Source organism: Aspergillus mulundensis (genome assembly GCF_003369625.1).
Source record: "Aspergillus mulundensis strain DSM 5745 chromosome Unknown scaffold_10, whole genome shotgun sequence".
Classification (NCBI taxonomy): domain Eukaryota; kingdom Fungi; phylum Ascomycota; class Eurotiomycetes; order Eurotiales; family Aspergillaceae; genus Aspergillus; species Aspergillus mulundensis.
The window spans coordinates 535,709-549,171 of NW_020797898.1; the positions used below are offsets into that span (position 1 = coordinate 535,709).

General features: G+C 41.5%; 3 protein-coding genes across 3 annotated transcripts; 1 reads left to right on the forward strand and 2 right to left on the reverse strand.

Annotated features, from left to right (window-relative positions):
- Window positions 1-4,664: 4,664 nt before the first annotated feature.
- DSM5745_08585 (uncharacterized protein) lies at window positions 4,665-5,381 on the reverse strand (the record flags this gene model as incomplete). The annotated part of the gene is made up of 1 exon (XM_026750601.1): window positions 4,665-5,381. The coding sequence occupies one exon, from the start codon at window positions 5,379-5,381 to the stop codon at window positions 4,665-4,667; it is 717 nt and encodes a 238-aa protein (XP_026600614.1).
- Window positions 5,382-6,863: 1,482 nt separating this feature from the next.
- On the forward strand, window positions 6,864-8,367 carry DSM5745_08586 (uncharacterized protein; the record flags this gene model as incomplete). Its single annotated transcript, XM_026750602.1, has 2 exons — window positions 6,864-6,983; window positions 7,036-8,367. The coding sequence occupies 2 exons, from the start codon at window positions 6,864-6,866 to the stop codon at window positions 8,365-8,367; spliced, it is 1,452 nt and encodes a 483-aa protein (XP_026600615.1).
- A 1,134-nt stretch (window positions 8,368-9,501) lies between these two features.
- On the reverse strand, window positions 9,502-12,877 carry DSM5745_08587 (uncharacterized protein; the record flags this gene model as incomplete). The annotated part of the gene is made up of 3 exons (XM_026750603.1): window positions 9,502-12,296; window positions 12,346-12,474; window positions 12,535-12,877. 3 exons carry the CDS (start codon window positions 12,875-12,877, stop codon window positions 9,502-9,504), a joined length of 3,267 nt encoding a protein of 1,088 aa, XP_026600616.1.
- Between the last annotated feature and the right edge of the window lie 586 nt (window positions 12,878-13,463).

The following is a 13,463-nucleotide window of genomic DNA, read 5'->3' on the forward strand; positions in this document are numbered from 1 at the left end:
AGGTATAATAATTACCTAATAGCCCCTAGGTATAAAAATAAAACTTTAATTTATTTATTTAAAAAAAACTTAATAGTATATGTTATTATAGTACTTACTAATACTAAAATATATATACCTAAGCTAATATTAATACCTAGCTTTAAGTTAAAACTTAATAATTTTTATTTTAAAAAAATTTATAAAAGCATGCTATAAAAAAACTTAAGGTAAATAAATAAGGCTTTATAATAATTATTAATTATTATACCCTATAGTTTAATACTTTTACTAAAAATTAAAATTTTAGGTAACTTTTTATTAAATTAATTTAACTTACCTTAATTAACACGGGCACGCCTTTTTTACCCTAGGTAATAAAGGTTAATATTAAATCCCCCTTTAAGCTTTAATAATAAAGCACTAAAAAAAACTATAATAATTATTATTAAAATAATACCTAGTAATAACGGGATTTTACTATTTATTAAGTAAATATAAGTAAATTTATACCTAGCTATATTATAATTTTATAACTAGCTTATAAATAAAATTATAATATTACCTATATTTAAAAGCCCTAGACCGTCACGGGTATAAAAACTTAAAATTACTTAATATATAAGTATTATATACTAGTAAATACTTAAAATAATTATAAAAACTAGCTAAAAAAGCGCCCTAAAATACTTACTTATATTTATAAAAAAAAAGTATTATATATTAAATAATACTACCTAGTATAAAGCTAGAATATATTATAGCTTATAATAAATAATATTAAAGTTTTAAATATATATTAAAAATTAATTACTTATAAAATAATTAATTACTTAATTATATTAATTCCTACCCTAAACTACGTGATAAGCAGGGATTTAAATATTATTTATAATATTTTTAAGCCTAGAGTAAATAACCTTTATTATAGTAGTAAAATTACTAGGTAGGCTAGTAATAATAATATTAATTATATTAATAAGCTAGGCATGGCTATATATAAAGCTAGCTATATTTTTAACTTAATTTTTTTAAATATTTTATTTACCCACATGCTAGTAATATTTAAATTATATAATAATTTTAATTATTAAACTTTAGTTATTATAATACCAGGGCGCGGGAAGGAAATACTAAAATAATATTATTATAATATATTAAATTATAAGCTTAAGCGCCTGGCTAGGCTTATAAAAAATAAAATAATATTTTTTTTTAGCTTAAGGAACTTAGAAATATAAAAATACTAAATTAATATATTAAATTTTTTAGTAATACTATTATAAAAGTTATATAAGTAATTAATAAATACCCTAACCTAGGGAGCTATAGCGCCCCCTAGTAATTTATTAAATATATAAAAAATTATTAAGCCTAGGTAATAAATCCTACCCTAAAATAAAAAAAATAGTTTTTAGCCATGGTTTATAAAACTAAATATTTATATTAAACTAAAATAATTAATAATATTAAAAATAACTAAAAATTATATTAAATAATAATATGGTATAAGCTAGAGCCTAGGCTTAAGGCTTTTTTATTATTAATAAATAATAAAGTAATTAAAAACACGCGGGAAAAAGCTAATATTTTATAAAAGGTAATACTAAAGTATTTTAATATAAATAATAATTTAAACTTTAATTCCCTAGTACTAAAGCACTAGCAAGGTAATAAGTACTTTTATTAATTAAAAAAAAATTTATTAACTTTTTTTAAGTACTTTTATTAATTAAAAAAAATTTTATTAAAAAAGGTTAAAAAAATATTATTAATATAAGTAATATTTTTTTAAGTATAAACTAAGTAATAATTTATATTTTAAAGGCTTACTAGGAGCATGTTAGGCAGGCTATATATAAATTATATAATTAATACTTATAGCTAAAATACTTTTTCTTATTATAAAAGCTTATAAAGGTGATAATACTTTTAAAGAATGGTAAAAAAAATAAGTTTTTACCTTAATTTTAGTGCCCTATAGCATTACTCTTGGTCTAAAAAAAAAACTTAAATAAATTATAATATATTATATTATTTTTACTATATTAGTACAAGGGGTACTAAACTTATAATAATATAGTATTTTATTTAAGTGCTTAGCTATAAACTTAATAGTTTTTTTTACTTATAATATAAAAATAGTGCTTTTATAAAACTAAAAAGTTATTATAATTATTATAAATATTTTAGGTATTTTTAATATTATTTTATTATAATATTTATTTTAGTAAATAATAAAGTAAGGCTAGCCTTGCGTGCTTTTAGCCTTAATAACTAGCTTTTTTAATAAATAAAGTATAAAAGTATGCCTAAAATTTATTATAATAATAATATACTTAATATACTATAATATACCACAGGAATTACCTCTTTTTTAATATTATTTTTATTATATATTACTAAGCTATTACTAGCAAACCTAATTTTATACTTTAATTATATAAATAACTTTTACCTTAATCACGCGAGTAACTTCCTATATATAAACTATAAATTTTTAATAAAAAATATTTATAGTATACTAGCCTAGGAAAAATAAAATAAAATAACTTTTATATTTAAAAAATTAAAAATATTATATATTATTTAAAAGTGGTATAATAAATTACCCTTACTAATAGTTAATAACTAGTTAATAATTACTTTTATTATTATAATACTAAGCTAAAAATAGCCCGTGTTATACTAGCTAGGTATTTTTTTTAATAAATAGCTTTTTTAATACTAGTATATTATTAAGTAAGTAACTAAAGCCTATATAATAACTTAATATATTTATAATTTAATATATATAGTGCATGGTTTACCCGCAAACTTTTTTTATAAAATAATTATTATTTATATTATTTTTAGCTTTTTATATAATATAAAGGCATGGTATAATAATAAAATTAAGCCTAAAAAATATATATAAAACCTAAAAATTAATACTTAACTAGGTTAATATATTAAAATAATTAAAAAAACCCTTATCCTAGCCACTTACGGTGTACTTTTAATTTTTTAAATAATACTTATAATAACCCTTTTTAAGAATACTAGGCTTTTTTTTTATTATTATAATATTAAAAAAAGCGTGACTATAATTTACCTTAAAACTTTAGTTAATAAATAGCTAAAACCTACTAATAATATAAGTAATATTATTAAAAATCTTACATGGTTAAGGCGCTAGTTTATATTAAAAACTTAAAATAAAAATATAAATAATAAAAGTACTTTTTTAAAAATTTTTAGGCTAGTTTTAGCGCACCCTTACTACTTCTAAAAATACTTAAAAATTTTTATTAATAATAAGGCTAAAAAGCTAGCCGCGAAGAAGTTTAAGTAATAATAATAAGTATTATTAATAATAAAAATAGTAATTTTTAGTAATAACTTTAAATAAATATATTAAGGTATATATTATATAGGTTATAGCTATATAATATACTATAAATAATATTTTTAAATATAAAAATTATTAGTAATTAGCGCCTAGTTTTATATATATAATATTAAGGTTATTAACATGCTTTAAAAACTAAAAATAATAATTAAAAAGCTTTTTAAGGCTCTTATTTATTAGCTTTATATAAATAATATTTTAATAATTTAATATACACGCGGGTAGTTTTTATTATTTTTTAATTAAGCTTTTTAGGTATTATACTAGCTTATAAATTAATATATAATTTACTTATAATAATTCCCTAGCTATATAAATATTAAAAAAAATAAACTAGCTAATAAGCTAGCTAATATAGCTACCTTAATAAAAATATACCCCTTAAATATTAGCTTTTTAAAGGTGTAACCCACTATAAGTAAAATATATAGCTTATATAAATAAATATACTATATTACCTAGGCTAAGTAATAAAAAAACCCTTTTATAAAATTATTTACCTAGTATAAATAATAATTTATTATAAAATTAAAGCCTTACTAGGTTAAAATATAATTAAAACTAATATTAAAGTGTCTTATTTTATATTAATAGCTAGTACTTAGGTTTTTATATAAAAATTTTAAGTAATATTATAAATACTTTTAGTATAAAAATACTAGGCTTACTTATTTTTATAAAAAAAATAAAAACCCTAAATACTTAGTTTTTTATTATTATTTTAAGTAATATTTTTTATAATAGCCCTAGCGCCTTATAATACTATTAATAATTAAGGCTAAGACCTTAAAATACCTTTATAAACTAAAGCCTAAAACTTTTATATTTTTACTAAAAATTATAAACTTTTATAAGTTTATTTACCCATGCTAGGGCTTCCCGCGCCCTAGTAATTTTTATATTAAAATTATTTAACCTAGTATTAAATAATTTTTTTTTATTATATTATATTTTTTTTTACCCTAAATACCTTTTTTTAATATAACTAGTTTATTTAATATAGTTTTTTTATATAAGGGCTAGACCCTATAAACTATTATAGTTAAATTTTTAAATATATAATAAATAATACCTATTAATAGCTATATATTAAAATAATAAGTAAAAAATAGGTACCTAGCTTATAAGCTTTAGTAAAAGTTACCCTTTAAAATAAAAAGCCTTTTTATATATAAATATTTAAATAAGCTACTTACTTAATAATAGCACGCCCCTATACCACAAGAAAGGTCTAGAACATTAGGCGTACGCCTAGCAATCCCCGGGGCGTTAAATATTACTACTACTACTACTACTACTCTTTCCCAAGATAAGCACTCCACGCTGTAAGGTTATTCGAGAAGCTCCAGATCCGCATATCTCCATGCGAATCATGCACATCATCCTCCAGCGTGGTTTTATCATCCAGCATCGGGTAAATGAGAATCTGCTTCCTAAGCGGCGGAGAAAGACCCCGGTCCCGCGCCATGAGCGCCACAGCAGCCGCCAGATTCCCGCCGGCGCTCTCGCCCATCACCCCGGTTCTGCCCCGATCAACACCAATCTTCTCCCCCTGCTCGTGCACCCATTTCAGCGCGGCATACACATCCTCCACGGCTGCGAGGTAGGGATGTCCAGGCGCGAGTCTGTACTCGACCGTGTACATGGGTACGCCGGTCTCCGCGACGATGGGGTGCTGGTGCAGGCGCGTTAGTTGCGCTGCGGAGCCGAAGACCAGCCCGCCGCCGTGGGCGTGGATGATCGCCGGGCCTGGTGTGGTTTGCGTGTTGGGGGAGGACTTGAGTGCAACCGGGTAGATGGAGACCATGTGGCCGTCGTAGCTGGGGACGGTGAAATGCGTCTCTTCGATGGCTGGGTGGGACGGGGCTGCGGACGCCGGGACCTCGAGGGAGGCGGAGAGGATGGTGCGCAGGGCGGGGATGTCGTGCGCTGCTGGTCTTGGGGCTGATGCGCGGGCGGAGAGCAGGGGTGCTGCGGCGGTGCGGAATTCGGCGTCGTAGGTTAGGGGCATGGTGGCTTTTCTTTCTGGTCTTGAGGTTAAGTCCAGGAGGGGTTGGAACGGGTTGAGGATTATGCAGGCTGGGAGGACTGGGGGGCGACTGGGTACTTATCTAACTCTTCACTCTTAACGACGGCGTCTCCGTGGAATTTGATTGACTCACAGGCTCACAGCCGACAGACCCTCCTTGGCTTTTCGATATGATGCAACCCTAGGGTTCAGGGATAAGCACTAAGAGCAGGCAGCAGGGGGTTCTTTGTTCGCGCTCCGTATCAGTTCTAGTGCCTGCGCTGATCGCTGCTGATCGGATGGAGTCGAGTTTAATCGATCTGCATGTGCCGCAGATAAACTGGCGATCTTTTGATCAGTGATCGGATATTCTATCTGGACGAGGTGCCGAGAAGGAACGAGCCCTACCTCGACTCCAGGTCTTGACCATTTACAGCAGTCTTGAGTGGATGATATAATTGTCTAGCGTTTACCTAGTGGCGCAGACAAGCGGCAACGAGAGATAATCGCATAGAGGGAAAAGACCGAGGCATTGAGTCTCCAAGACGCGTAGGTACACGTACGCTCAAACATACAACGAGAGCTATATTGGCGACAGCGAACTCGGTGGTTTTCATTCACTGGCTTGAGCAGTAAGGCTCCTTAAAGTAGTAGAGGACTGGCCACGAGGAGCCTTTGCACTGGCAACCATTCTCGAGCTGGTCTTAGTAGAACAGGTGGAGGGTTTTGAAGTGCCCTTCACTGTGGACAACTTTCCGTGCTAGCTGGCATCCAAGCATCACCCCAGGAAATGAAACGCAAGCCATGCAAGAGCGATACTCTTGAGTGGACAACTGGTAAAGGTAGACTGGCCTTATATACTGCCATTGCGGCAGGTTCCATTGGCGTATTGGTGCATGAGGCAGGCAATCCTGCGAAATGTCGAGCGTCGGGTGATTGGGGCTTTGGAGACCAAACGAGGCACTCTGGAACTAGCCATGGTGTCACTAGAAAGCTCTGTCTGGGTGCATTCACTCTGAAATGATCTGCATGCCAGCCACATATCCACCTGAGCCTGCTCCATGGATGACCTGGTGCATGTTGTTTGTCATTTTTATAAGTCTGGAGCCCTGATCATTTCTGACAGAGGGGTGAGAATGGTGAATTCATTTGACCATGCCAATAGAGCCGTGCAGCTGGGATGGGGATTACCATGTTTGGTGAAAATCTTCCCATTCACTGCAGGCCTTGATGTCTCCCAATCTTCTCAACTTCCTCTATTTATTGCCCCTGTATCCCAGCACTTCTCCTCGTGCGCTTTCCCCTCTTGTATTCTTCTTCTCCAGCGTTACCTTTCCAATTTAACGTTGTTCGATATTGGGTTGTCCTCATTCTTCCTGGATTCAACGGGTTTCTCCATCCTGATATCTCCTGAATTGGAGGTGCAAACCAATTCCAACAAGCATTCCTAACGCCAGCTACTACCGAATCCATTGCACGGCCAGGATGTCTCTCCCGAGCAAAACGATCAAAGGCACTGTTGCCATAGTCGGTGGTGGTCCTGCTGGCCTTATTGCAGCCTGGGCACTGGTGAACGATGGCTACGATGTGACCGTTTTCGAGAAGGTAAGTCTCGTACTTGCTGGTGGAATAAGCCCAATACTAAATCCTTTACCAGCATGACCAGCTCACTCTAGCCCGCCATGCCACCCTTACTCAGGACAGCCATACCTCTACCTTTGACATCCCCATGCGCCCATTCTCCACAGGTTACGACGCGAATCTCTTGCAGCTTCTTAACCATCTCAAGGTCAAGACCCAGATCCACCGCTTCCTCTACACCTTCTGGACCACTCACAACACCAACTTCGAGCCCAAGCGGTACTTTTCGTTCTTCTCCAATTTCCATCGAATCCTCCCCTGCCTGCTGTTGAATAAGCTTATCCTCAATGTTCTCGTCTTTGTGTGGTACATCTGGTTCACTCTCTGTGTCTTTTTGATTCCTCCCCGTGCGCGCGGCGTCAACAACAACCAGACCAAGACCGAGACCGAGACCGAACCCGAGACCCTGGCCCAGTACGCCCGTCGAATCCATCTCCCCGATGTCTTCCTGGACTGGTACCTCCTCCCGCTCTTCGCGTCTCTCCTGGCCTGGAGCCACGCCGACCTCCGCGCGTGCCCGGCCGTGTACATCGCCGACTACCGCAAGCGCACATTGGGCGCGCACCACCGCACCATCGCCGACATGCGCGGTTTCCAGGATCTTCTGGTGGCCGGTATAAAGCGAAAACTATCAGCCGAAGTTTTCAGTGTCCACTCTCAGACCAGGGGCGGAATAAGGAAGGTCTGCGTGCTATCCGGCAGAGTCGGCGGGCGCAGGCACAAACACATACGGAGCCCTCGATCCCGGTTCTTCGACCACGTCGTTGTCGCCACGGACGCTAAACAGGCCGGTAGGCTCTGTCCGCCCATCCGCGGAATCACCGATATCCTCAATGAGGGCCGCGTCTGTGTCACCGTCGCCACGGCCGCGTTGGAGGAATGTTATCCTCGACGAAGCGAGCCCCTCGGCCTCGTGACTCTCGCTGATCCTGCAGGGGGGTATGTTACCCGCTTGACGTACACTACTGGGCCCGTGGAGGTTCCTGGGGTTAATGTGACGGTCCGCCCGTTCTCGGGGACACGAATCAATCAGTTGGCGCTCGGGAAGGAAAGGAAGGTCATGGAGGTCTTCCTGACCCGCCCCCTTCCCACTGCTAAATCGCACGACTTGCTCCTGGACGTCTTCTCCAGGGACGATAGGACTCAACCCATAGTCACGGGCCAGTCGGGGAAGAAGGAAAAGGCCCAGGCCCACTGGAAGAACGGAGATGGGGGGATCTGGCTTGCGGGTGGGTATGCGTTCGCCGGGTTGCCGCTCTTTGAAGCCTGTGTTCGCAGTGGACTCGAGGCTGCGGAGGGCATTGGCGCCACTATCCCTTTTGAGATCGTACGCAGGACTCCGTTTTGATCTGTCAGACGCTAGGGGTTTGTCGAGACTGCGTACCGTCGACTTATGCTGATGCATGTGCGGCTACATTTCTTCCTCTTTTCCTCTTTTCCTTTGTTCTTCCTATCAAGAGATGTCGGATACATAACACCCACCCTCCAAGTGGACGAATACAGGGGCCTTTTTGTTCTTCTACAACAAGGGGGTGGGTTTGCATCCTGCTTTTACTACCATCCATACTACCTGTAGCCTTGGAAGTTAAATGCCTGGTCGTACAAGGCCTTGATATCGATGCTCTCCAGAGCCATAACAACTTTATTTTATTGTTTTAGTTGGGAGGATAATAACTTCAATACCACTTTACCTGGAAAGGCCTTGAAACCCGCGCTCTTTCAAAAGCTTTAATACGTCAACACACGTTGGCCTGCTGGTAGGAATAACTATTCTTTAGAAGGACTGAAAAAGGCAAATGCGTACAGTAAAACTTCAAATCTTAAGAACTTTAAGTTTTTTTTTTTTTTGTATTTATTCTAGTATCAACCTGCCTTTATGCCTAAAAAAGGGCTGGTGTGAGCCAGCCTTAATACCGCCGATGTGTTAAATACTACTACACTACTACAACATTATACCCGGAGTTCTAGGACATAAGCGATAGCGGTACCTTTAACTGCTTTATGTACACCGGCATTGAGAACCGCCCACCGACCACCAGCTCCCGGTTGGCGCTCCTTGTGGCCAGAGGTAGGTCTAATTGGCGTGCTACGCCTGATTCTCATGATAGTGACGAGGAGTCGGACGCTTGCTTGATGAATAATAGCTGGGATCATGGTGAAGGGTGGGATATAGAAAGCAGTGCTGGCGGATTCGATGCAATCAGACTACGACGAGTGTTTACGCTTGCTATAATACCCCGACGGTTTCCTGGAGGAGTACCAATGCCTTAGGTAGACCGGGCGTGTGATGGCAGAGCTAGAGCATTACGTCTCCTAAGCATTAATTGCTTTGTGGCTAGTTAAGCTCCTGCGTCGATTTCCTAGGCACTGTACTATATATCAGATAGTAGGCCTTGAACAATTGTATAGTTCAACAGTCCATTAGATGACTGGAAAATGCTCAGAACAACTCAGATTAACGCTTAAGGTACACAGAAAATCCTCATGACATATCATTATCACTGTCAAGTTCCAGAACAGGACGCATCTCCACCTCCTTGCGGTGCTTGAATGCCCTTATAAGTTCTGCCACAGCATGATGTCCGTTCCCATCTGCGTTCGACACAGCCTCCTTGTACTGTTTCCTACCAGCCGCACCCACCACAGACGCCCCTTCATTGAGCAGCATCTGAACCATGTCAATGCGGCCATGTGTAGCGGCTTCGACCAATGCCGACTGCACTAACCAATGCTTGGGGTCATAGTTGATGTCGGCCCCATGATCGAGAAGTCTGCGAGCAATACCGAGGAAGCCCTTTCTAGCGGCGCATTGCAACGGTGTAGCATCTCCATTCAAGTTGCAACGTCTATTGACATCCGCCCCGTGGTCAAGGAGTATATCGACCAGCTGCATATTACCATGCTTCACAGCTAGCAGCAACGCTGTTCCCGCCGCATGGTGATCATTGCTGCAGTGGTCGATATCGGTAGTTGGATTCTTCAGGATCTGCTGCACCAAGAAGGCATCTTGATTCAAGACTGCAGCTTGGAGAGGAGTGCATGACTTTTCCAACTCCGAGTCGGCACGGCTATAATGCCCGTTTGGATTCCAAAAATGGACATGGACTTCCTGGTTCATATCCAGCGTTTCTTGCAACAGGTACTCGACGAGTTCGTCTCGACGGAAAACGATCGCGAGGGACAGCGCCCGCCCTTTTTGCGTTTCTCCCCATGGATGAGAGTCACATAGAGTCCGGAGAATACGTTCGTTGTTCTCCATAACTGCCACTTCAAGCACCGAGTGTGGTTCGTCGAAACGGAGGCTGTACTTTGGTCCACGTAATTGCCAGGTATGCTTTAACTTAGGAACACCCTCTGGGCTCACACCCTTGCTGAGCATAAGCTGTAGGATATCTGCTCGACCGGCCATGATGGCAATCCCGATTGCCGTGGGGGCATGGCCAGAAGCCCGATCCAGGAGGTAGTAGAACCAGCCATCCCGACTCTCCGATAGAGAATGCTGCAATGCTGCTCCGAGGTCAGGGTCGGTTATCTCCGCGCCGCGGGCTAGAATGTCGGCTGCCAGGCGAATCTTGCCTGTCTGCAAAGCTGCGCTTAGTGGCGTCGTTTCAGGCACTCGGACATATATTGGATCATCGTCCGAGCAGGCACAATGCCACAAATAGTCAAATACAGTGGTGCCATTAACGTCAAAGGAGTGGTCGAGCAGGAACTGTGCCAACGCATCGTCTTCTGACAGGATAGAAATTGCCAGAACCGCAGCTCCACTGATATCCAGGATGCTCTGCAGTCTGTTTGCCCGGCGGAGGTATACTGCTGTTTTCAAATTCCCGATGCATCGCAACGACCCTCCCACCCGTTCTGCCCCGGCGTTCAGTAACAGATCGACCAGCAGCACGTTTCCGTGCTCGATGGCCCTGGCAAGTACAGTCCCAGGGAGCTCATCATACTCGTCATTGACACGAGCCCCTGCACTAAGCAGAAGGGAGACCATGTCAACACGCTCTTCGTCAACCGCTACGGAAAGGGGCGACTGTTTCCGCCTGTGTGAAGGAGGGTCCACAGGGGCGCCATATGCCAGAAGTGTTCGGCACATGTCGATGTTGTTTTGCGTGACCGCCATTTCTAATAGCGTCAACCCACGCGATGGATCTTCTGCTCGAGGATCAGCACCGGCCTGCACGAGAAGATCCACAAGTCCAGGGTTGCCTCTGTCGACAGCAAGCGCGAGGGGAGAAATATATTCACTCCGGGACGACTGATCAATCTCATCATGAACAATGCTATTGCGCGCATTGAGTATGGCCTCTATAACCGATAACTCGTTTGTTTGGATGGCCAGCCCAAGATGCGTAGTGAACCCGTGAGCTCCAGATCGTAATCCAACTCGTACAGTGCCGGCGGGGTCCGCACCTCTGGCCAACAGAAGGCTAATCATGTGGACGTTTTGTCGCATCACCGCCTCTGCTAGGGCGCTGTACGTATCAGGGTCCATGTCAGGGTTCACATCAGGGCATGCAGCCAGAAGGTGTTCGAAGAGGGCCATGTCGTCGAGATACTTGGCTGCAGCGGCGAGATCTTTTGCTGCAACAATAGCGCCATGGAGGAGGAGCTTCTCAATCGCCCCAGTATTCTTTCGACATATAGCTCGTCGCATAGCTGGCTTGCTATAATCTCTCAGGTTGGCGTCTGCGCCGTGAGATAGAAGAAGCTCCAAAAGTTCTCGCCCACTCTGGCCGGAGCTTTCGGCGGCGTATTCCAAATATGACATGGTCTCCTGGCCGGGCGTATCTGTGCTCGACAGGACACCGTTGGCGTTCATCCCAGCCTTCAGCATCATGCTCACGATATTAATGTCAAACAACCGCAAGGCGCTTGCAAAAAGCCTCTCTGCTACGGCCGCAGCGGTTGGCTCTTCCACGGTCAACAGGGTCTGAAAACGATCGAGGCGGTCCAAACCTGATATGCGGAGCGTCTCCATATTCTGCGCATCGCTTACACCAAAGGAATTGGACATGAGGAACAGCTGGATTTCAAACAAGTCAAGGCTGTGATTCGCATCTTGACACGACCTTGAGGCGAGGGTTTCATGGTTCGGCATTAGGGCCATTACGGCAGAGGCGTCTCGGCTGCAGCACTCTTTGCCTGAAAGGCAATCGAGCTTGATCCATGGCACGGCGAGGCTAAGGTGTGTTCGCACACGCTGTTTCCATTCGCACGACGGGCTCATGATCTCCCAGCGGGGCGACACGGTGGTGGAAAAGGAATGGTGCTCATCTAGAGTAACGGTTAGCTCAATCGGTTTCGGACCAAACTTCTGGCGTACGTTGGATATAATCCGTGGGCAGAAGCTTGGAAAAGCTCTGCCATGGAAGGGGGTGCTTCGAGGAAAAGTGCAGCCCTGGAGACGCAGGACTGCAAACGAGAATACTATCGGGTGTGCTTGGGGACGACTCTGTTCAGTGGACATCGACAGTCAGCTTTCTACCATTTCTGGGATGTCGCCGGTACTCACCTCTGGCAAGCATCGTGGTCGGGACGTATGCTTTCCCACCGTACACCGCGGTCTTGACTGTACCCGGGGGTACCTGTCTACCGTATTTGTACACATCGCTCTTGTGCTTGCCGGCGAGCTTCCGCTTGTGGATGCGCCTGCCGATGAACTTCCATTCGAGATCCGAGACCTTCTGGTTCTTGACGAGGCCCCATTTCTTGAGTCGTCGCTCATACTGCGTCTTCGTTCCTCGAAAGCCGTACCTGGACTCCAGGTGCCTCCGAACTTCCGGCAGCGTCTTGTTTTCGTCTATGTACAGACGCTGGATCTCAGGCCGGAAGGCCTGCCACTCGTCTTCGTTCATAGTCGCGCATTGAAATGCTGAAACAGAAGATGGGATAGGAGAAGATTCAAAGATTGGAAAGGGTGGCCGGGAGGAAGTCGGGATGTGGCACGCTGGATCACTCCTGCGACGGCTGGGCAGCATGCGCTTTTAACCACAGTCTCCCATCAGCGTCCCAGGGACACTGACGCCTCTGTTCTGAGAAAGCTGGTCATGCGACCTTGGGCGACTGGTGGCTGTACGTTGGTTTTTCTGTGTCACGTCCACCGACTCCAGAATGCCCAACTACGCCGCCGCACTTGAATGCTCATTGGGAGGGTCGCGACGCGCCTCGTCTTGACATCTGCGAGCTGTTTGGTTTGTTCTTAGGCCTCTGGCTGAGGGTCACGGCGCTGTCTGGGGTCCAGCGTTTCAGGGTCGGATTTGTGCAACCACCCTCTTGGTTTTTCCCAGACTTCCAATGTTCAATGCTCATTGACTGAGTTGAGAATCTTCAGTGGGGGCGGCGCATCCTCAGCCTGCTTTCTGCGACCCTGTTGGTTTCTTCTCAAACCTCGCTGCTCTCTGGCGCTGACCACTGCTCCATCCCTCTTCATCCAGCCTACTT